Genomic DNA, 25,252 nt, shown 5'->3' on the forward strand with positions numbered 1-25,252 from the left:
CAAGTGAAAAAGATTTGCAATTTTTTATACAGATTTTGGTTATTTTTTAGGGTCACTTCAGACATTAAAAAAATGCCTGACTGACCGACCGACCCTATTTGAAAAATCTATCCGCACATATAAGAAGAGGATTTTTGTTGCCTACCTAAAGGCCAGTATTATATAGACCAATGTTCTTCCGTGATTTTTTAGGTTGTGACAAATGCTGGTGCTGATCTTATTAAAATACAGTAATGGTAGACCAATATTTTACGGAAATCCTTTGAGTATCCATCTATGACATATATTTATACATGTTGTCTGACATTCTCGATGTCATGCATATGCCAAATGTTATCATAAGCAAATTAACACAACATAAGCCTAAAAATAGTGTATTGTGAAACTTGCACTAAAACTCAAAGGTCAACTTTCCATTTACCACTACTTTGTCTTGCAACAAATTACATGACAATAAACCCATAAATGTGACTTTACAAGAAAGACAATATTTGTACAAATCATGTATAACTTACCCGAATTTCAATTGTGCTCCTTGTTTTATACGGCAATTCTTTTATGAAGTAAACATTAAGCCTACCACGTCAGTGAGTCCTTATTAGAACAGATGGTTATATGATCAAATTTCTACAAAAAATCAATCTAAACAATTACAACAGCCTGTGCCTTATTAAGCTAAATCCTGGATGATATAGGAAAGGCACTAGATGACATCAACATCATAATTTTTAACGGAAACATATTTTTCATTTAGTTATAAATATAGCCCAACAATTTTCACTAAATCCTACAATGCGCTACAAAATTTCAGACTTTCTGCACATAACTTGCTCTGGTCCATGCAATATGGGTTTTCTCAAACAATTTATTTTATTTCATTTCAAATGTTTGCATAAAACCATATATTTAGCCAGTTTTATTATTATATAATCTTTTACTATCATTTGCATTCACAAAATATGAAATATCAGCCTAATAATAGCTAGGTAAACATATAAAGGTGCATATCATTGGCCCTGGTTACATATTTGAGGTAAGATGGCCATTGGTATAGAAAGGACTAGTGGTTGGCAAATGGAAGTGGTGTGGTGAGGGCATGGCAATTTTCAAGGAGGAAAATTTGACAAAAGTGGGTTAAAAAGTACCAAAAAAGCATAGAAATCTTAAATTTGAGGACATGCAGCATTCTACAGGGTGGCAAGACTTCTCACAGTTGCCCCCTTTATGTCACTGAAGATGGCAAAGAAACCACACCCTGCTCTACGGGTGAAGGAACCTTGCAAGTAGGGTCTGTTACTGTTGCTTAAATGCGGACTATAATAAACCAACAAAAAACATTCACACCATAAAGTCAATATACAGCAGCTGTACTTGCACTGTATTAAGAACTAGGCCTGAACACAAAAATATCATCTACCTTCTAGGAAACTGTTTGTCTTTAAAAAAAGATTAAAAGATTCACTTTATATTGCTCCTATAAGGATCATGTTCAATTAATATTGAAAGAAAGTCTGCTCTGATATTGTATCTATGTGAACATCTGGGGTGAAAATAAAATCAGGTAAATATTTATGTATCAATGTTTGGCTTTACTACATGTAGAGAGACAAAAATGAGAGGATGCTTCCATAGCATTGTCATGAATGCACTTCTTGGATGTGCAGTAATGGTGAATTTAAAAAATGTTTATGAGAAATAATAATTTCAAATGTGTATGAAGTAATTGCAGTATGATGTTTTTTATTATTCACATATCCATGATGGCCACCATGGGCTTATGACATCACCACATTTTTGTGCCATGAACAAGGAGTGAGATTTTTCTGTTGGCGCAGAAGTGAAAAGAATCATATTTATTTCTGATTCTATACTCTTAAAGATCTTCCACTAAGCAAACCCTTTCCACTCCCACAGGACCCAATGCTGTAAGGGTTTGCTAGCTTTGCACTTAAATTCCACCCCAGTGTTTATAGCATGCACATGATCTCTTCCCCAGGTACACTACATGCACTCTCACAATGCTGATCACATTATTGTCACAAAAAGTGACCCAAATTGCCGCTAGCAGATGCCATCATACTTTATATCCAAAACATGCATTGATTTACCATCTATCTATAAAATTAAAAATCTCAAAGTTTCTGTCAAGAAAAATTTCAAATAATTCTTTTTAATGTGGACATTTTCCTTTGCACCTTTTTTCTGTAAATATCAACAAATTCTACTCTTGGCAGGATTTCTATTAAACTCCCTTTAACATACATTGTGTAAGTCATGTTCAAACCATTATAAAATTCTTGAGGATTGGTGTGCTCGAGAATTGCAATTCCAAAGTCAATACTTGAGTGGGTGTCCACATGACTCAGTTGAAGCATGGAATCTTCAAGTTTTGCAATGCCTGATGACGCCAGCTCAAGGCCGGGAGCTTACTGTCTGTAACCCATCATTCACACGGCAGGACCACTCAAAGATCACTCGGGGGAAATTGTGAAATCCCCTAAATTTTTTTGGGATACATTAATTGGGGGCAAACTTAGCGAAACAGTTCACACAGCGGATTTCCCCAAGCTTTTGCTCCAGAACCGTGTAGCTTAAGCAAAAAACCCTGTGTGGGCATCCTTACTACACTATTGAGTCTATTTCGATAGACTAACAGGTGTCCAGAGGGCTCAATTAAGATCCACCCTCCCTCCTACATGCTCCATTGGGGTAACATCAACACTAAGTTCAAGTGCAATAACCCCTATCAACAAAACATCAATACAAGAATAAGTCTGCCTTGCTAGGATTGTGTACAAATATATTTGCAATGAAAAATATTTCACAGATACCATTAAAGCGCTCCACAGACTCCGAGTATTGTACGATAATATGTTACATGTAATATCTAGTAGAAATATATTATCGATTTTACGTCATCAAACATTCGTTAGAACTTAACCATTACTGGAAATAGAATGGCAATAGATTAAACAACGTAGATATGTTGCATACAATATTGTACGTACAATAAAAAGTCTGAATACTGCTTAACTTGCTAAATGTACCCCATCCATTTGTGAAAATAATAAAAGTGACAACAACAATTCCTTTTTATTATGAGTAAATTTTATAATGTGCATGGTTCTCAACATTGTGTAATGTCTCAATTCACAGGTTGCTCCAACACTAAATAGGGCCCGGGAAATAGGGCCACAAATATTTTTTCAAGAATGTCTACCTTTCCTTCTTTTCCTTCATTTTTTTTTTCAGCCTTTCATAAGAAACACTGAAATGTTGGCTCAAAAGAAACATAAATATACAATTCTCTCCTAAATTTCCCTGCTATGAAAAACAGGTTGGGAATCATTCCCCAGTTCAAATATCTAGATTATGTATAATTTGGCAGTATACAATTGATCTTGACTTGTTAAGCATGAGCATTTATCCACCTGTTGCATTGAATGTTGTAACTAAATGTCCTATGAACCTATGATACATGGCTCATGTTACTGGGGCACATGGGGCGTAAAAGGGGTGACAGTAACCTAGTTTTTGGTTGTCCTACTTCACACGCTTCATGAGAAATATAAATTCCCAGTTTGAAAGAATTTCACTAGAGATAAACTTGGAAATGTTCATGTTCTTATTATGTTAAGGAACCATGATATTTAAAACAACATCTTTGTTCTCTGTTTTCATCCATCTTTGATGACCTCTCCTTCCCTCACTCTCATACTTCCTCACCCGGGGGACGACTCAGATATGGCAACGTACACATGTGTGACCAAAGTTTTTCCAAACACCCCTCTAAACGAGTGAGCAAAATTACCCCCTAAGCAAGTTTTGTTGTGCGTTTTCCCCACAAATGTCCCCCTGAACCACTTTTTGCCTAAATTGACCCCCTAAACAAGTTTTTGTCTAAATTTGACCCCCAAACAAGTTTTTGTCTAAATTTGACCCCCAAACAAGTCTATCCCTACAAGTCACAAAAGAGAGAACTATATGTAGGATTCCAATACTAACATCCAAGTTTCAAAAAGCACACTTAGAAACACATTTGATATAATTTTAAAAACTACCCTTTTTCATGAAAATCAGCATTTTTGACGGCTTTAGTGCATGCATCACACACATAACATACACTAAAAAACACCACATTTTCACTTTTTGGGGGGGGGGGTCATGCATATATACTTGAATGGCCCCCACTCTTCCTCACCAGGGCTCATAACTTTTGCCTGTTGGCTGAAACTGAACTACAATCAAGTGCTAAATTCTCTGGGACACTTGTTCATATTTTGTGCCCAGGGTTAACTGAAACAATCCATGTGAAATTCACAATGTGATATTTTATTTGTATAGATTCCAACCGATTTCAAATCCCTCTCCGCCCCCCCCCTCCTCCCCCTCACCAACCATGAATGTTTAAGCAAACAGGTAGCATTTTCAAAATTGAGGCGTTTGGTATACAACTATGAATAAGGGGAGCGGGGAAGGTCATTGAACTGTGTATGTGTCCCAGCAATTTTGCACTTGAATGTGTAGTTGCTGTGCCTGCCAGCATTTCAACTAAACTGCTCAAGTGCACAAACTCTCTACAGAAACTACAAGACGTAATACAAGATGCTGATACAAGTCTCAACTGTACAACTCTAATAGACACCACAGTAAGTACTGTCATTTACAACTTTCTGAGATTAAATTTTGCATGAAGAATCTCACATTTGAAAAAAAAATGAAAACAGGCCTCTTCCTTTCCTTGTGCAGTGTTGGAAAAGATAAAAAACTACTAACAATGCTAATTTTGCATCGATAAAACCCTTCCTCCCTCATTAATTCATGAAAATCCTCTGGACGAGAACCAAAACATTAATTTTATGCGGCCTAAATAGCAACTAAAATCCTAATTGTTTTTCCCTCATGCCAATAACCCAGCAAGTCACCACTGCCAGGAATTGAACCCAGGCCAGACCTCTTACACCAGAGGCAAGTACCTATAAGCACTGTGTCACACTCTTCCTACATTGATGGGTTTAATCTACAGATGTTGCCAATTGAATTCAGACTTTTCTTTTGCAAGTCAATACCCCAGCAAGTTACCACTGCCAGGAATCGAACCCAGGACCTCATACACCAACCAGAGGAGAGTAACCTAACCACTGTACCACACTCTACTCTCATGCTGCTCCATGCTTTACCAAATCAACCATATTTTATGACGAAGTAGAACATCTAGGCCCAGTTTGGGTGAAACTGCAGACATACCATAAGCAGTAGTACAAAGCCAACAATTCCCTGTAAAACAACCCCTAAACAAACAAGAAAAACAGTGCCTTTTTAAAACCATGGTAACCAATACCTCTCCAATTTTCAAAAGTTTTCAACAAGTTCACGGCACTTTTCAGCACCTCACAATGCCATAAGAAAGTGCCCCACAGCAAAATGGAATTGGTTCCACCATACTTGTTATTTGATTGGCTGGTGAAGCCTGGCCCAACACACACTTCCTATTTTTAGCAAGTTTAGACAATTTGGCAGGTTGATGAGGTGGTTTCACCCCAAAAAGATTTTCCATGGTCTATGGAATAGTAATTTAGAAGACACTGGGGTGTAATGTTTTTGGTTGCTACACTGTCTGATGGAGTTATAATTTGACAGTTTTGTGTTGGTGAGTATATTATCTTCTTTATTATAACATGTCTGATATCATTCAAAGTTTCAATAGTAGTTTCAAAACTTTGGATTTCTACAAAGTTTGCTGTAAATCAAAGCTATAGCAAGTGGGGTGGCTGAGGAAGTCATGATCACCCCAATATATGGCATATATTTGGCATATATTTGTATTTTGGCTGCCCCACATTTGTGACAACCGCCCTTTTTTCAACCTTGCTACCTGCCCTGCCCTAAATGATCTGGCACATCCACCAAAACCAGCCATTTTGAAATCACAATGATACTATTTGATACTCATGAGCTTGTTTATACTATAAATAATTATATGTTTTTTCACTTATTTCTATTTCATTTTACAGCTCATTTTAATTGCCTGTTCCATGCATCATTGGAAATAGTGGAATTCTACAATAGGATAGGATTTATACATTTATATCTTGCCAACAACTTGCAACAATTCACTGAGATTTACCAACTGCAATTATAGCTTAAAAATCATCTGACTTCCATCTGCTTGACTCCAGTGCAAAGTATCAGTGGGTTACATCTCCTTTCATCAAATCTATATACCCCAGTAGAGGATCATAATAACAACATCACACACTATGGCAAAGCTCTCTCACCAAACCCTGATACTCGCAACAGTGATATCTACTATGGCTTTGCTTTCGGAACCATGCAATTCCATAGCGATTCCAGTACGGACCCGTTCCCGCCTACAGGGAGCCAACAGAAATCAAGAGGAGGCCAGGAGTCACCATGCTAATTCACAAGAAATACAGGTCTTTGTTCCTGGTGGTGCTCCACAAGGGTCAATCCATGGTCCTATGTTACAAGGTCAGTTTAATTTCTATGATTTTGGTCATGATTTGTCTGTAGCAAGACAGTCTAGTATAACATGACTTGAAAGCATGTGGGAGGTTCTGGTTAGATTCCCCATGCTGCCAAGGGTACCAAAAGCTACCCCTCTAAAGAGGACTAGGACTGTTGAAAACAATTCCTATGCAAAACCTGGTGATGACAAAAATTTTGACACAATTTAAGGGCAAATTATTACAAATTTATATTTTTGATATTTAACAGTCCTCAAAGTAAAATGTAGCTGGGAGGAAAATCCGATGATCATTAGAAAATTTTGACTTTTCATATTAAAGATACACATTTTTTTCCAAAAAAGACCTTAAAAATGTTGGCCTTTTGGGGGAAAAATGTGTATCTTAAATAGTAAAGGTCAAAATTTTCAAAGGATCGTTGGATTTTCCTCCCAGCTACATACACTTTAAGTACATATCAATAGATTTATAAATTTCAAGGACTTCAAGGACTGTTAAATATGAAAAATAAAACAAATATCAATTTTTAATAATTTGCCATCAAATGTGTTTTATATCGCTAATTTCAAAAAAATCAAAATTACTTGATATAAGAAGGATATAGCCCTACTACAGGGCCTTATTTTCTTTTTTTTACATACTATATACTCCGAGACATCATGCTATAAACTGAGAACTGCTCAAAACCCAGTGATAGCTCACAACCCACTAACCGCTGTCCCCGAGAAAGATGAATTATTAATATGATAAAAATTCCACGATATACTTATAGGCCTACGCCTGTAATTTTAATATTTATAGAATGTAGGGCCTACTTCTTTCTTCCTTCAACAGCATTTAACGAGTTTGATATAGGGCCTAAGCGAATTGAATAATGAGTCTCTAGTCTAATCATTGCTATTTACTACTTGAAAGCGATACAACGATTCAGTGGTAAATATTATGAAAAGAAATCATGATTATTTCAATTTAACCTTGTCCTAGATGTCCAGGTCATATTTTGGTATACCCCAGCAGCTACTCGCGACCAAGAAATCCATTGTTGACAGATACCAACAGGTGGTCCTATCACTTTACTTGTGGGCGGGTCCAAGCATATTGCCGTTCCAAATATGGAGTGGTTACATCATGGTTTCATGTTACTTTGCAGTGACTTCGTTCAAGGCACGGTGGGGGGTTATAGTCAAGTTTCGTAGGGCCTTATTTCTCGGGGACAGCGGTTAGTGGGTTAAGCAGTTCTCGGGGTATAGCGTGTCTCTGAGTATAGCATGTAAAAAAAATTAAAAAAATAAGGCCCTGTAGTAGGGCTAGAAGGATATTCCTTGTATTCAGAATGCAATTCGATAGGTCTGATGGGCACTCATGTCCCACAAAAAATACTGCACAAACGTTGATATGTGATCCCTTAAAGCCTTTTTTTAATATATTAAGAATGTTTTTCCTAATAGTTTTAAGTCAACATTTAAAGTTATTTGAACATTTTACAATTTAAAAAAATGTTGTTCAAATATTTTAGAAAGTATTTTGTGTTTGCTGGGTACATGGATCAGCGGTGATGAATGTGGGAATAAAAGTTGTTGAATAGTGTTATTTCACCTTCTCAACTCTTTATGGCATGTTATTTTGACAAATTAGTCTTACTACCAAAGTTCATCTAAACCGACTGAAAGATAAAGGGTCTTGTGGGCCTCGTTATAAGATGTTACCATGTTCGTAGACTATAAAAATATACAATTTTATTACCTTTAGACAATGAAAGTATTGTATGATGATAGATGTCATAAAATACTTAAAATCCCAGCCATTCTTAAGATACATAATGCATCCCAAATGACAAATCAAGTTTTCAATGACTGCAATTTATTTTTTTAATATGTCAGATAATACAAATATAAGAAATATGAGATAACATAATAAAATAATGTCAAAATATACATTTGTGACCCAGTCACACAAAATATCAACGTTGGTTTGATTTATGGGCAGATCTATATTCAAATCATACTTTTTTTTATTATTTAGGACACCCCAATGTTTGAGTATAGATTTAAACATCTTTAGTAGATTTTAGTATTGATACACCAAAATATTTCTGCTACATACCAATGCAGAAATGTCTAAATGGGGGGGGAGCCAACTGATGTTTGGGGCAAATTCTGGATCCTTAATTGTCTTTTAAGTTTACCTGTGTAAACTGATATTTAAGATTTTTAGGCCTTTTCATACTTTTAAGCCAATTCTGACCATTTTGCGCCAATGTTTGCCCCATTGAAAGTTGTCTTACCCCCGCTTTCCCCCCTTTGTCACCTGAAAAGTCCTGGCTAGGCTATGCCAATGCCTACATTCCACTTTTTACATTTTGCAATGCTCTTGACACCATATGCTTGCTACATCTTTCAGATTCATCTGATCACCAACCGCCAGTTACTGCATTTTCTGCTCATAGATACAATGGTCTCAGCGTCACTACCGGTGTCACCAACATCACATATGACAAAGAGGAGATTGATCTCACCAACACATTTGAACACACCAAGGGATACTTCCAATGTCAGGTCCCTGGACTCTATTATTTCTCCTTCTCATTCTGGGCTCGAACCAGCACCCCGCTGAAGATTGGATTGCAACATAATGGGCAGACTAAAGCGGCACTGTTTGTAGGTCGTGGGTCATTACTGGAACAGGCTAGCCAGAACACGATACTATTGTTGAAAGAACGTGATCGAGTTTGGCTGGAGGCCTATGCGCCCTCTATCATCACGCCTTCTACGTCACCTATCAATATATTCAATGGATATTTAATCAATACTATCAAATGAGACAATTAATGATTGTACATTCTGAACTATTTACAAATTTCTAAGGCACCAGAAACAAATGTGTTCCATCTTTGGATCAGCCATCGATTCTGCTTCAATGCTTGTTATTAATGAACTATCAACTAATTAATCAGAATTAATGCTAAATTTATATTGGTCAATATTACTACAGGCACAAATTACTATTTTATCACAATTAAAAACAGTAAATTAATTGGTTTCATAAATAATAAGGATTGAACAAGCATTGATGGTCGATCGAAAGATCAAACTAATTTGTTTCTATTGCGTAAGTACAGAAATTTTGATTATCTAACCATTTTTGTATCACAACTACTGTTTAAGTCAGGAGGCCCTCAATTATGTTTGCTAGGGAGCCAAAGAGGGCTTAAATCATTCACAAGATTTCCATTTGAGCACTAAATACACTTCGTTTTGCTATGCATAATGCACATTTAAGAGCTGTTCAAGGGCCAACTACAATTGGTCTGGAGGCCATTCCTGGCCCATGGACCACCTATGAGAACACCTGGTTTACATTCAAGGGCCAACCACAATTGGCCTGGAGGCCATTCCTGGCCCGCGAGCCGCCTATTAAGAACCCCTGGTTTACATTCACAATGCTACTGTTAATGTTTGAGAAAAAAAGAAAGTGAAATTATCATTTGCACAGCCATATTTTGCAAGTCTTTATAAATTGACTTATCACAACTATTAATTGCTAATGCTATTTTGTATTTTAACTGCATTAAAAATCAAATGCATCTCATAAAATGCACAACTACAGATGAACTAACCCAGGTTAAGGAAACAAGTGGATAATTGTTTAAGTTCATTTCGCACAAAAATCTTTTATATCCTTTTTAGAGTAACAAACTACAATGTTTAAAAAGGATAATCTGTTTCAGTGTTTGTGTGTCACATTGTGCTAAATATCTTAAAGGATATGAGTAAAAAAGATTGATTTGAAACCTGGCTCAAATAACCAAATACCATTTGAATTGTAAGCAAATTACAAATTTGTGAATTTCAACCACAAACGCGGCCTGCTGTTATGAACCCATTACTTTGAAAAGTGTTGAATAGAATGAAAGAAACAATATCAATACCAAGATATGTCTTTATACTGCATGTAATTATTATGCTTCCAGTCAAATTCAAACCAGCGAACTCCTAGAGTAAGATATAGGCCTAGAACTCAAATTCATTTGCGTAATTTGCCATAAGCCTTTTGAGGAAGCTTATGAGATTGTCACAATCAATTTATAGTCCAACCGTAATAGGGCCAAAATTTCTCTTACCAAAAGACCAACCCAATGCACAGTATAAAAGTGCAAGTCCTGTGCATACTGTATTTGTTAGTAATTAGTACTTCCACTTGTCCATATCTTTCTTAATTGCACAATTTCATTCATTTAATTTGACTGCTGAGCAGGCCACTATAAAGTTGATAGGAAAAATATTGTACATGTTGGACTAGTTTATCCTCATTCCAAACGCAATCAAATTGGATGAGGGGTTTGTCTTCTCATCGTCACATGCTGGATAGTTTTCACACATTGCTACAGTTAAAATATAAATATGTGTAGCAATACAACCAAATGAACAAATATCAGAAAATGTGACTTCACTGGAAAGGCTGGTGATATGCATGAATGATGGCTGTAAATTTATTGAAATGTCTTTTTTTAATGCTAAAATCTCACACATTCTATTATTGTCCCTGGAGCAGGAGCAAAACATCTTTGTAGAATTTATCCCATACAAGTGTCATAAATAATCATTTCATATATATTAATCCTCCAAAGAACAAAAAATACATTACACTATGGATGCAAAAGGTTTTAATAGAAAATTAGAATGTCATATTAAAAAAGACTTTTTATTCTTAGGCCTACTAGTTGAGGAAACATGTGAAATCTCTAAGTATTGTGACTGAAGCACTAGATAAGTTCATTTTCACCCACCTCTAGCTCTATAATGACAAAAGTGTGCCAATTATTGAGGTGATACTTTAAAAGGCATGACTTTTTGACAAGAAAAGGAGATTAATTTCACTCCGGTATAAAAAATAACCATTTTGATATTCCATTTCTACCCTACAAAGACAAAACCATGCCAATTTGGAGCACTACATCATTCCAATTTTAATCCCATAAAGACCAAACAAATTGGTCATTTATTTCTACAAAAATGAATATTTAATGTGTACAATGTTGCTAACAACACAAAACGAAAGAAAACTGTCAATTTATTGGTCATATTATATCCTGAAATGTGTCAAATAAATGAAGTTTCTCTCATCCAATTTATAATGCTTGATTGGATCATAAATATTTAAACAGAAGAAAAGACACATTTGTATATAATGTCTGACATCACAAGACAAATCCTCCAAAGACTAACACATAATGTGAATGCAATAATTAAAGTAGTTCATTTCATTTTGAATTAATCCTCAAAGACTTGACACACTTTCCTTTTATCTCCATCATCATTTTGGATCTACAATCTTTGAAAAAAGTACTTGGAACGCTTGGCAAAATTCTGTGCAGAATGTCTTATGATCACGGAAATGACATATATTGTGTTTGGGAACAAACCTGCCATCTACAACAATGATCTACCCTTCCCCTTTCCCCACCAATCAATGTTGGAACACAATGGGAAACCGCTAAAGACATTGGCATTTCTCAACATTGCACGGGGGAGAGGGGTGAAAGTTTTCCGTTTTTTACACATAAGCATTCCACGACTTATTTCGAAGATTGTAGATTGGTTCAGAACACAGATCTGTGATATTTTAGCATGAACTATCACAGTGATATTAAACAACTTGTTTTTGCAATCATTTATCCAATGATATGATAATAGTCCTTGTTTGTGCAGTTTCAAGTAAACAAGGTATCAATCTTTGAAGCAGCTATATCTGAGTGAATGCTTTTGCTGTATTGTAGTAGGCCAACTTCCTATGTTACCCACCAAGTTACCGCGTTGTTTGACAGTGAGGTTCTCTCAAATCACCCCACATTCACCTTCACCTGGCCATTATCACGTATTCCTTGCATCACCCCGAATTAACTTGAATTTACTGGCAACCGTTTGCTCAGTAGGAATATGCTATTTGATTGTTACCCGTCAGTTTTCTGTGATTATGGACAAGACATCAAAATGAAACATAAGGATGCACCTAATTTGTGTAGATTAATGTTGTAAAAGGGGATTACAATAAATTCTGGTCATTTGAAGAGGATTTGAACCTCATTAATATCCAATCCCAGACTTTTAAATAAGCAAACGCAAATGCAGGTTATTGAAAAAGTATAATGACCGCACCTCATGACGTATACAAAAGTACACTTTACAATGACCGCAATTTGTGACGTATTATGCATTTGAACAACATACGCAGACGCTGGCCGCCATATTTGGTCATTGCATGACTGCGCGCTAGTGATGGTCGCTAGCAGTATTTCTTTCATAGGCTATTCGATTTTTGCCAGGGAAAACAAAAGATACAGTTAAAATAATGTGTTCTGTTTTCAAACTTCTGTTTTCAAAATGTGATGAAATTGAATTAAAAAAGTGAAAGGTGATGGTTATGAATGAGGTTAATGATTTTGCATCAGTTATTTTTCGGGTATTGTGAAATTTCTAAACATTATTCCGAGGTCCCAAAGCACAATGTTTAGATATTTCACAATGCCCTCGAAATAACTGATGCGCAGTCATTAACCTCTAATCAAATGTTACATTCTAAAGCAGCAGGCATTTCAATAAACATAAAATTTGATTGGTACCAATCATTTTGATAACATCCTGCCTCTATAATACTGCATATTTAATCAAGATTATAGATGCAACACACAATACGAGCTATAAACATCTCATATAGACATCCTAAATAGTATATAATTTCGTGGTGAAATTTCAGGGTCGGAAATGACATCAGATATACTCTACTATTTTCTTCTTTGTTTGAATTTTACCATATGACTTCCAAAAATAAATATCATTAAATGTTAGATGAGTGGTAGAAACAATATCTAAGGGCTTACGTTAATAAGAGATGTGCAAATGTGGAATTGGGAAAGAATTTGTTATATATGAACGGTTCCTGTAACCTCATTTGAAATTTACACTCCCTGTTTGGAAAATTAAAGTCATGTCTTCCATAGGGGTGTATGGATTTCAAATGGAATTGTAAGGTGGGAGTTATAATTTTAGGCCTATCACACGATGTTGGCTCATGCATAGCGGTCCATGACCCAAACTTTTTTTTGAGATTTTGAGTGAAAACACTGAAGTTGTTTGGATATCAGAAGCAAACATACACACTAAAAACTACGGGGTTATATTTTCCGTGGTCATTTTGGATTGACCACGTTTGGGGTTGTTTTGACCCAGCAGGGGTTATTACTGTTTTAGATATAACTACATTCTAGGGGTCATTTTAGCCACGGCGAACGTGGTCAAAACTTTCCGTTGTCATTTTGCCGCTACCGTCGCGCATTGATATCAGTGTCAATATTCAGCTATGAAAATCCCAATTAATAAATGAGTTTAAACATGGGCTGCAATTTTTTTTAATGTTTATCAAATAAAGATAATTCTTAACAGATGTTATAGCAAATTTTTCAACATTAAAATGACTTGCATTTCGGAACTAATTTACCGTACGGTGTGCATCGGCTTTTCCCGCCACAGCGCCATGTGTTGGCCACATTTTCATTTTCCACTCGCTGACTCGCATGCTCGCCGGTGTTGTTGCATCCCGGGCGGGTGACGTGCATATCATCATGGAGTATGAAAATTTACTTGAAAAGTGGGACTTTTTGGAAGCTATCCCCAAATTCAGAGGTAAGTTTACCCTTTTATTCATGCAGATTCATTCAAATTTTATGCTATTATATTATGATGACATGCAATGCATGCATGCACGTGTATGTGCATACATCTATACAGCGTTCGAAATGTATCGGACAATCAACTGTGATTATGTATGCTGCAGTTGTTCAAATTCAGTTATTTTCATACTCTCGTTAATATGTAACTGTAAGCTTAACAAGAAAATGTAAATTTTGGCCCCAAATGCAAGTTTCGAGCATGCAAAAAAGCGAGATTTTCCTTGGCGAAATTGGTTCAAGCCGTGAAGCATGCAGTGATTGCAATGATTGTTCAAAATGTTAAATTCAAATTGGTAAAGCTTAATTACAAATGCTTACTGAATGAACTGTGTTTATCACAGAATTAAAACCAGAGAACCAGGACTCGACCGCCATCTTGATACAGACATGGAGCAAAAATTGGGGGTATTCGGTTTCACTCGGAATGCGATCGAGGCATTCGTTGTCATGCAAGCGCGACATGGATGATGGGCGCATTTGAGAGACGCACTTGATGCGACCTGCACGCGAGTACCAAGACGCTTCAGATGAGACGCAGAATTGTTTTCGTTCGTCTCACAAGACCGTCGGCAAGGATCCGAATACCCCCAATTTTCTCCCCATAGCTGACGGCGCGATTGTATGTGGCGGTATAGGGAGTCCCGGTTCTCCTTCTCTAATTCTGTGGTGTTTATAGCCAAAATAACAAATTATCGATTATGAGAGGATGTACCAAGGATTCTCGAGTACTATAGCCAAAATAATTAATTCTCGATCATGAGAGCCAACTTGGGTACGCACAGTTATTTGCGTCGAGCGTACTACGCAAATACCGACGCTTACAGCGCAACACACCTTTTGAGAATTGACCAATCACACGGTCGTTGCTAGGCAAGGTCAAGGTTCGGTCATGCAGGTCGCGCGATCGTGTTATTCAATGAAAAGTACGACGCAGAAGGTACATTATCTCATGATCGAGAATTTGTTATTTTGGCTATATAAATATAGGATAAGCCACTCGTTTGCGCAAATGAATTCAGTCACACAGCCAATGCGCGATCATGCATGTGATGGCACTCGCTGTGTAGGAGTGTATTTTCTGTGGAAGAGTTGATGCATGTTTACGTCATCGTTTCAAAAAAATAAATGGCGTAAAACGGCGAACAATTGGTCGCTTTTTCCATTACTATCATATTGTGAAAAACCAAGTAGCTGAGGAGTTACCTCAATATGCTAGGAAAATATTATAACCGATGACCCCCTGACGAGACTGGCTAAATAAGCTGTATTTTTTGCCGGAAAGGGTCCGAATAATTGGCAGTCGATGTGCGTCATCTTGGAAAAATAGCTCGAAATAGACTTCCTCGACAGTCGTTCAAGATTGAGGAGATTTTAGCCTGATGATGTTAGACTTGATCAAGACGGAGTGTCGTTTGCAATGTATCGGTCTAAATGTGCACATTTCATATGCTCCAAATAAGCCCAATCGGCATTGGAAGTTTGCAATGCATTGTACATGTAGGACAGTTTTTGCAGTTTTAGGACACTTTGTCCTTTGACCTTTCAAAAATTCAGAAATATTGGGTTTTTATGCGTACAAAATATAATCTAAAATGTTTTACAATATTTAAAACAAATATAAAAAATATTAGCGTTTTATAAATTAATTATTTGGTATTTTTAATGATCAAAATTGTGACAATAATAAGAAAATTAATAATAATTACGTAAATGTTCCCGATATGTCAGAGGTCAAAGTGTTCTAAAACTGCTCTCAAAAACCGGAAGTTAAAATGGCGATTGGGCTTATTCAATAAAACAAGTAAAATATGGGTCTAATATTATCTCTACTAATATAAAATTTGATGAAAATGGTATTTCTTTCTTTAAAAACAAATAAACATACTTTCAAATTGCATTAAATACAATCGTACCTGTTCTTGCAGGTCTGAAACCAGGGTTCGATTTAGAGGGGTTTTACATGCACAAATGCATGTAACTTTGGCTCTGTGCATGTAGAATTTTGCCTGTGCATGCAAAATTGTGTGTTATTTTTGAAGAAAAAATCAAAGTTGTGCATGTAACTTTTATTTTCTAAATCGAACCCTGTCTGAAACTAAGACTAATTTACCACTCGGATGCCCTAGCAACTGTCAATCAAATACAGGATTTAAGTCCTTTTGACCAATAAAGCAGTAATGCGCATCATACTCATAGCCGTTCACAAGTACGTAAATTTTAGGCTTACCACCTCGATGCATAGCAAATAAACCGTCACTCAAACTGCCGGCGAAGTGACTTCTTTTTTTATACAGCGATTGAATACGAGTGTCACGGCCCTGGATGTACTTTCTGCGTCAGCATACTTTTCATAGAATAGATTGCGCGACCTGCATGACCGAACCTTGACCTTTTGCGCTGGTATTTGCGTAGTACGCTCGACACAAATAACTACATACCCAAGTTGGCTCTCATGATCGAGAATTAATTATTTGGCTATAGTTAACTGCATTTATTAATTTTTTTAGATGACAAATGCTTGATCATTTTATGGTAAAAAAAATTGTGTGTTTTTGGACTGGATTGAAATGGAAATACTTCTTGTTTTCAATCAAATATTTTGTAAAAAGCATTTAATAAATAAAATGAGTGAATAACAAATATAAAAGTCATTGATTCTGTCTAAATTTAAGGTTTCTTCAACAATACCCATTCGGTCGGTTGAGGGCAACCAAACAATTTTTTTTAGCCTAATCATGGTGGCATCCTTTTTTTTTGCACTAATAATATTCATGAGCTCAGATATTTTTTGACGTCTTTGAAAGATCAAATCAAAATTAAAATTATTGTATAAATGAATAATGATGGATTAAATGTTCAGACAGTGATATAGGCCTACAACAATTGAATGCATCACTGCGTGATGGCGAGTCGATACCGGTGCAGTACACCCCACCCAAAAACATGCACATAAATGCATAATAATGTACACTGTTGTTTTAAAAGATTCTCAGACAGGTGAGGTGTAGGCCTAAAATACTTAGCTCAAGTATTGCGTCACTGTTTGCTCTGTGTATGTATGTGTACTACGCAAAAAATATGCTTTCATACCTTTTAGTCAATGGTGAGGATCGAGCAGCACTCGCTATTTTTCACTTGTACCGGACTACCAGTACTACTACATACACAGTCCAAGAATAAAATATATGGTAACATCAGTATTATTAGCAAGGGCCATACAGTACTGACAAATTACCTGTGTGCAACGCAGCCAATTGTTGCTATGGGAAATCCTCCATTTTATTTTGTTCGGTAGAGGCGCATATAAATACATGTATAGTGAACCTTTTTGCCTTCAGATTTTTATCATCCACAGAAAATGAATGATGTGTTTACTGCTTCAGTAGGAGGTTTGCATAATATTTAAGCGTATCATGAAGATGGTAACTTAGCACATAATGCGTGCAATATAGTTTCCGCGCACAAGAGATAGACTATGCGTACACATCCTTTGCTCACACAACTTTATACATGTATCAATAGCAGTGGGCTGTAGACCCCAAAATGTAGGTTACATTTGCAGAACAAGCTCATCACACCTTAGTTTGATGACTTGATGTGTATTGACGCCATTTTTGAAGAAAAAAAATCAAAAAAAAAAGTGAATTTCGGACTACTTTAGCCAAAAAGGTGAACAATCCAAGATGGCCTCCATTGCAGATAAAAATTAAAATTTTTACCCCTTGTGCTCCATATTAGATATTTTTCAAGGTTGTAGTGTTTTAACTAATTTTTTTGATGCTAAAGAATCCATTTTTGAAAGTTTTGTAAAAATTTGACTTTTCGTTTCCATCAAATGGTCAATTTTGTTCAAAATTTGGCTTGAGGACACTTTTCATAAATAATTTTTCGCTGGTCTTCACCCCACTGGTGCTAACTTGGCACAAATTATGAGAATAACATTACTGACCCACTCAAGAAATTTCTACGATTTGTCATCTGTACTTTTGGCCATACATTTCAATTAGCATGAGTAAACACTAAAACGATTACTACAGGGAAGCTAATAAAGCTAGAATCTTCAATTTACCGGAGTATGTCAAAGTTTTTTAATTACCTTAAGCCTAGCATGCTTTGGAATAGAGAACGGGTGAAAACCTGCAAGAAATAATGAAAAGCGCCCTCATGGCAGATTTTAATCAAACTTGACCGTTTGCAAGCAAGATTTCCAATGATTTCTCCTTAAGCTTTTTAGGGACTTTCTGTACTCAAATTCACCACAGATAGTCAGAAAATGTGACTCATCTTTTGGTGCCAAATACCAAAATCACAATATGTTTGAATAAAATTGGGGATGTTAAAGTGGCACTTAGAGATTTGATGATACAAGCGCCCTCAAATTTCATTGAAGTCCAGTTTTTTGCATGAACGTAATGGTTGTTCGTATAACATCACCATCTGAAATATTTAAGCTTAATTCGGCCACTTTCATATAAAATATGTTTTTATAATTTCATAGGTCTGCTCCATGTATGAAATTATAGAAATTTGCTGTTGCATTATGGGAGTGCATAATGAATTACAGATATTTTGGATCTTTGAAAATCTCTATGAATCCCTTTAATTAATGTTGCTGTAAACATTTTAAAACAAATATTTTTTTAAAGAAAGTTTGAGCAATCCAAACCTATTTTCATAGGCCAAATTAATTTAATTGTTTGTCTCAAAGCTGTACTCTGCTGTCCCAAACTTCATGTGATACCGAGGCGACAGAATAGTGTTCTTTCAAATTTATGTCTGTTCATAAAATTGGGTGACTTTTGGTGACTTGGCGCAATTTGGTTCAAAAATTATATTCAGCAAGACAGCAACATCATCGGACATTGGAAACACAAAATCAGGAGGTGAAATGTAATGTTATGCTATATTTTTCCCAATTTTCTTGAAAAAATTGTTTTGAAAGAAACAGACGCGCACAAAATACTGGTAACTAACACACGTGGGAGCTTTGAGACCATTGAATTAATTTGGCCTTAATAAAATTATTTTTGAATAATTGGGCCAGTCCATACCATATAACAATGTTGAAATTATGTATTCTTCAGAAACATATTTGTAGCATATGCATGTGTACAAGATAAACTTAATTATTATGCAAATCATATGGTATAGCAATTGTGACTGTCAAAACATTTTCTAAAATGTTACTGCAGCATAATGGATGCAATGTACAGATTACACACTAGATATGGTATCTCATTGGAACTTGCATACCAGTTTTCACTTTTGCCAGAAACTTTCAAGACATTACATTAATGGGACCTATTCAGTACACAAAAAGCAACAATAAAGAATTTCAGTTTTATTAATTCAGAATGTTGATTTTTATTTGCTTGCAGGAACATTATTTTACGAAATCCAAGGGCTGCCACAGTGCAACCGGGTTTCTAGAGGAGAGACTAAGAAACGTACGAAGCAGAATGCCTACTTCCAAGGCCAAGTCAAATGCTATAAAGGAAAGGTCCAGTACTACATCCAGCAACAAGAAATTACCAGGTGATGGAATAGAGTGCAAAGGTAGCTATTATTTTCATTACATGGTTTATTCTTCATTGTGACAGGTGTATAAGGAAATTCTTGGTCAATTCGTACTGATCATGTGAAAAAATCATCGGGATTGTATAACTTGGCTGGATAAATGGTCATTTATTAGCTGCTCTATCCTTCACTTCATAATGCCTTCTCCAGTCTTCATCCAGTGTGGTATCAACTACTTAATACAGACACACTTTTCCAGGAGCTGCCCCTCATTCTGGAATTCCCCACGTCTATTTTGTCGCATGTAAGCATAGACTCATGTGACCATTTTAAAATGTCAACTTTTAATGATCCAAGTGATTAGGTTGTTTTTAATGATGGTGCATAGCTCTGTATATTTATTACTGATTGGATTGTGTATACTGTGTCTTAAAGATTTGTATGCTTGCTCTTTACCAGGAAAAGTACTACCTACTATGTTTGAAGGTGAATTGGGTTGATTAGCACATGAATGATAAAGAGGCATATGATAACTTTATAAATATTTACTAAATTTCTTTGCAGAGACTATTTCCGAGGAGGAGGCGCATGAAAAGAAAAGATGGCTGCAGCACAACAGTGACCCTAAGGAACAGGTTCGAGACTACATGAAGGCAACCACCTCTCTACGGATGAAAGAACTAAAAGATGAAGCAACAGCCATGTCAGACTTTTTGAATGATTGGCCACGGTTGTTGGACTTCCCTGGAATGGTACATATTTTGTTGTTTCATGCAAGGTTCTAGAAAGTTAAATAATGTAGGTAGAGAATCATATGACACCCTCACCCAATCTTATGGAATTTAACAGCACATCTACTCTAGGGCTGTACAGTTTCTGTTTAACATGCAGTTTATGGGGATGAGCATTTTACCTCTTGTTTGAGCTTTGTGCTATCCAACAAATTTATAATGTGGGAATTAAGTTGGGATTTGACAAAACACTTCTTATTATCAGGAATTTCTTGCTAAAAGGGTTCATATTAACGAGTTGTCACTGTAGCGTACCGTGTTGTTGGTCATATGATAACGAATTTGGATGTGTATTAGGAAACGACAAAAAATATTTGGAGAATTGCTCCTGACCGAGCAAAATCTATAACTTACTAGAGTCCTATAAAGGGACCACATTTTGTGTGTAAATTGTAAGCATTGCATTGCAATATGAAGGACATTTTGGATAGATGTGATGCATATTGACGACATGCAACATTAAACCAATTTTCCATAATTCTCCTGAGTGAAATTTATTTAGTTCATGTACGTGGCAGAAAACTTTGTGTGGATCAAGAGCATTTGCGTATGAATCGTCAAATTACATGCATTATTTAATTGCTTTGCATTACGCTATTCTAAATTTGGTAACACGCACAAGTTTGTTTGGCACACACAAAAATTAAGTGGCTTTTTAAAAGGACCATCAGGATACAATTGGTTCCTCACAACACTGTTACATGCACTTTATAATACATCTGCATGCTTTATAAGCTTGTGCTTTGGTGGCGAGCTTTTTACTGTCCAAAAAGCAGGAAAATTTGTATTACCTTGAACAAGGATGTGGTTATTAATTTCATTTCTTTTTCTTAATTTTTCAGATTGAAGTGGACTTCAGAAACCTATTTGGGCAAGAAACAAGCGAACATCTGACAAGGAAATGGACAGATGAATTTGCTGAAAGAATTTTTCGGTTTGGTGCACAGCAAAAAGATATGCCAGCAGAAATGCTGAATGAAGATGGAACGGGTAAGTAAACAATTATGTATAAGACAGCGATACAAAATGTATAAAAAAGACCAAACGACCTAAAAGTGGCAAATCGCAGCAATGTCTTTTCTGACTGGTTGCATTATACGTCATATGTGCATTGCAGCATGAATGGCAATACCAATCATAGTCAGGGTTCTGTATTTTGCATGAAAAAAATGCAAATAATATTGGCTTCCAAAATATGGGGGGAAAATCCCAGAGGAGAAAATTTTGATATGGTACAAAAAGTAGCGTCACATAGATCTATGCTGTAAACAATGAAGAATCTCATCCTAACAATTGAAACATAATTTTGTCAAAATATAACCGATTGATGTCATCTTTCAGCTCATCCACAGGCAGTTTTACAACTATTGCCGATGTTTCTGCCAACTGGCAAGGTTCGGAAAGCATCGGGAAAGTCACTCTTAGCCACAAGAAGTGAAGCTGTAGAATCTTTCATTGATCAGAAACCAGTAAGTATAACCTCAACTGTACAGAATACAGTTTCAATTCCTTTTAGGTGGGATTTATACTCAACAAAGCACAATCAACTTGTTCATCACAATTTTATCACCAAAGAGATTTTGTACTTGGAGGGAAATGTTTGAGCCCTGGTGGTCTTTAACTTTGGAATCTGTTTATGATTTAAATAAACCAGAATGGTTGACTAATTAAGAAATTGCAGAGTTCCAATTTAGGCCAAAAAAAATTGTTTGCTTGCCCTCAAATGGATTTTAAAAATTGGGTCGGTCGGTCGGGAAAAGTTGTTTTTTTGTTTTGTTTTTGTTTCCCAGAAACAGACATATGGCGAATACCGAATCGGCAAATGCAATTAATGGTTCAAGCATTTCCGTAGCAGCAACATCACGCCATGGTCCAGCATCTGTGCTCGCCACTTGCACCTTAAACAATTGTAGCTCTTCTACATGTAGGCCTACGTTTAATGAAGTGTACAATTCTCCTACATGTAGTGTTTTCTGCTTTTCAAAACTATCATATTAATCAGCGTGTTCGGTCCCTTGCTTCACCTGTACAGCTAGCGCTACTCGTGTTGAGTCCGCCATGTTTTATTATTATTATTATTATTATTATTATTATTATTATTATTATTATTATTTATTATTATCTATCATCTTTTCAGAGCAGCACCAATTTGCCAGGATATCTCGATGAGATACTTGGAAGTCGTGAGAGACCACAGCCATTTATTTTGCTATTAGGAGAGAGATGCACGCCGTCAAATGGTAAATCCTATGTAATTGTGGAAGGAAGAGCAATTATGGTAGAATCACTGTTGAAAGCAGTTGATACATGTTTTAAGGTAATATATGTTTTAGACCTGCACTACCCAAATCAGTGTGCAACAACTTGGGAGTTCATACAGAAGGTGATTTTTGAAATTGGGGATCAGGACGGGAAGAACAAGAAAGCAACATCTCCATGTGTCCGCAATATCAGGGCATACCTGAATAACTGCTCAACCAGTAGCATCCCATGTTCCTCTTGAAGGTACATAACATTACATGCCTCAAAAGACAAGGCCTGTTAAGGAAGAGTGTATTTTGGAAGTCATCCTGGTTTTGTTTTTCTATACCCCAAGAAGGAAATTGATGACAGTGCATTTAATATGCTTTGTATGGGTTGTCAGTTTACAATTTAAGGGAAAGAATGTCACAACTTGATGAAGATTATTGCTGTTGATTGTCATGAATTCCCAAGGTAGCTATAGAATATGTTATGCATTTTGTAATTTTAGAATGTGATTTTTATCATTGTTATTTTTTAAAATCAAAATTGTTCAACTGTAGTGCACATCAGTGTTCCCTCTAAGGGTTTTTGGCTTGAGCCAAAGCCAAACCTATGTTAGAGAGCCCTTGAGCCAAAATTTCAGTTTTGCTGATAATAGGCTCATTTAACAAAAAAAGCCTCTTTTTAACACATTGTCAAAACATATGTTGAACCAATTTTACAAAGCTTTTAGCCAATTTCGCGACATAGTGCCTAAGAGGGAACACTCGTGCACATGTATGATTAAGCTAATGAGAGTTTGGTTCATGATTTGAAGAGGTTGAATTCTAGTCATGGTGTTTACAATTCAAAATATGATTAGAACAATGTTACAAGAGACGTGGAGAGAGAGAGGAAAAATTATGGATAAAATACTGGACTTGTACTCACAATATTTCATCCAGACTTAATCAGGCAACTGCAGATGAACTGGAATTATTGCCAGCTGTATTGATTAGTTGTCAACAGGTGTTATCAACTTTCCTTGTCAATTGTCAATAAATAATCATTCAATACAACTGGCAAAACCTCGAGTTCATCTCTACAGTTGCCTGCAGATCAACTCCAATGAATGTGGATGAAAATGTGCAAACATGAGTAAAAGTTAGACACAGATTCATTCCTGTCAAAACCTGCGCAAAACAGTGCATTTTGAACAATACTGTGTGGTGCGCATTCATGAGATGCCAATTTTACTATTCAATTCTCTATCACTCGAATAAACATGAATAGAAATAGGTCACATTGATTCAATTATGAATTTTAAAACTGCTTACTGCCTTTTGTTCAGAATTGCCACAAGGTTTGGTAACATGGTGTTCTGGCCCTAATCACAGCCAGAAAAGGTCAGTGTGCAAATGTAAAGCTGTAATATATAAATTAGGCAGGGCCGTAGCAAGCGGGGCGGCCGGGGATGCCATGGCCGCCCCACTTTTTGAGAAATTTGTTATGTTTTTCTTTATATCTTTATTTCAATTTGGGCATATATTTGTAATTTGGCCGCCCCACATTTTTCAACCTTGCTACGGCCCTGAAATTAGGGACAGTATTTCGGGGTAGTAAAAGTCCAGTATTTTAATCATAATTTCACTGTTTACTAAGTTCAGGGCCACTCTTTGATAGAGCCCAGTATTTTTAATGTCAAGGTAGAAAATGAAGTTAAACAAAGCTGCATTGAATCCAATGAAGTACCAAAAAATATGCTGAACAAATTCGCACTTGTAATGCGTCCAATCCTTCACCTGGTTCTGACAAATCAGAATTTGATTCCTGGTCTGAGTCGGAACTCTCTTGTTGTGGATAAGGCGGAAATGTTTAAACAGTTCAAAGCTTCCACCTTGAATCACACTGAAAACACACTAGAACCATGTTATACCTGTATATCTTGGTGTAGATTATTCATCCAGTAGTTCAAAACATTAGTTTGTAAATTAAATCTAATACTGAACTAATTTGCAACTCACTTTGCTACGTTATACTGCTCTGACGTCACAACATCTGACGCCATCACAACATCTTCAATCAGATGCCTGACGAAGTCCGATGTTTTCGGACGCAACGTAGCAAAGTGAGTTGCAAATTAGTTCCAGTATTAGATTTAATTTACAAACTAACATGTTATACCTGGTTCTGCATCAACAGCTGTGAGTTTATACATTACTGGTCGAGACACGATCGATCGCCCAATAAATAACTTAGAAAATATTCTTGATGTCCTTTAATATTTTGCCATAGTTACATTTTACCATTTAAATTCACAGTTTTTCAAATAATTTACTGAAAATATTATGTAGATGTAATGGTCCTTTACCTACTGAAACATACAGTATGTAGTTCTTTCAACCAATTTGGCATTCAAAGACACAAAAATATAATATTTGAAAGGACCATTTTCAGTCATTTCAATTTTACTAGCGAGTCCTGTGAAAAGAAAATCGAGGTCAATC

General features: G+C 36.1%; 3 protein-coding genes across 3 annotated transcripts in view; 2 read left to right on the forward strand and 1 right to left on the reverse strand.

Annotated features, from left to right (window-relative positions):
* LOC140158779 (multiple C2 and transmembrane domain-containing protein 1-like) overlaps positions 1-25,252 on the reverse strand; it is a 240,123-nt gene that overhangs the window by 29,992 nt on the left and 184,879 nt on the right. The window lies entirely within an intron of this gene.
* Positions 5,469-10,146, forward strand: LOC140158778 (complement C1q subcomponent subunit A-like). The gene is made up of 3 exons (XM_072181990.1): positions 5,469-5,650; positions 6,015-6,492; positions 8,889-10,146. The coding sequence occupies exons 2-3, from the start codon at positions 6,261-6,263 to the stop codon at positions 9,305-9,307; spliced, it is 651 nt and encodes a 216-aa protein (XP_072038091.1). The 5' UTR covers positions 5,469-5,650; positions 6,015-6,260; the 3' UTR covers positions 9,308-10,146.
* Positions 19,674-23,877, forward strand: LOC140158364 (uncharacterized). The gene is made up of 5 exons (XM_072181456.1): positions 19,674-19,770; positions 20,296-20,483; positions 21,365-21,512; positions 21,864-21,991; positions 22,660-23,877. Exons 1-5 carry the CDS (start codon positions 19,674-19,676, stop codon positions 23,023-23,025), a joined length of 927 nt encoding a protein of 308 aa, XP_072037557.1. The 3' UTR covers positions 23,026-23,877.

Source organism: Amphiura filiformis, chromosome 8 (assembly GCF_039555335.1).
Source record: "Amphiura filiformis chromosome 8, Afil_fr2py, whole genome shotgun sequence".
NCBI lineage: Eukaryota > Metazoa > Echinodermata > Ophiuroidea > Amphilepidida > Amphiuridae > Amphiura > Amphiura filiformis.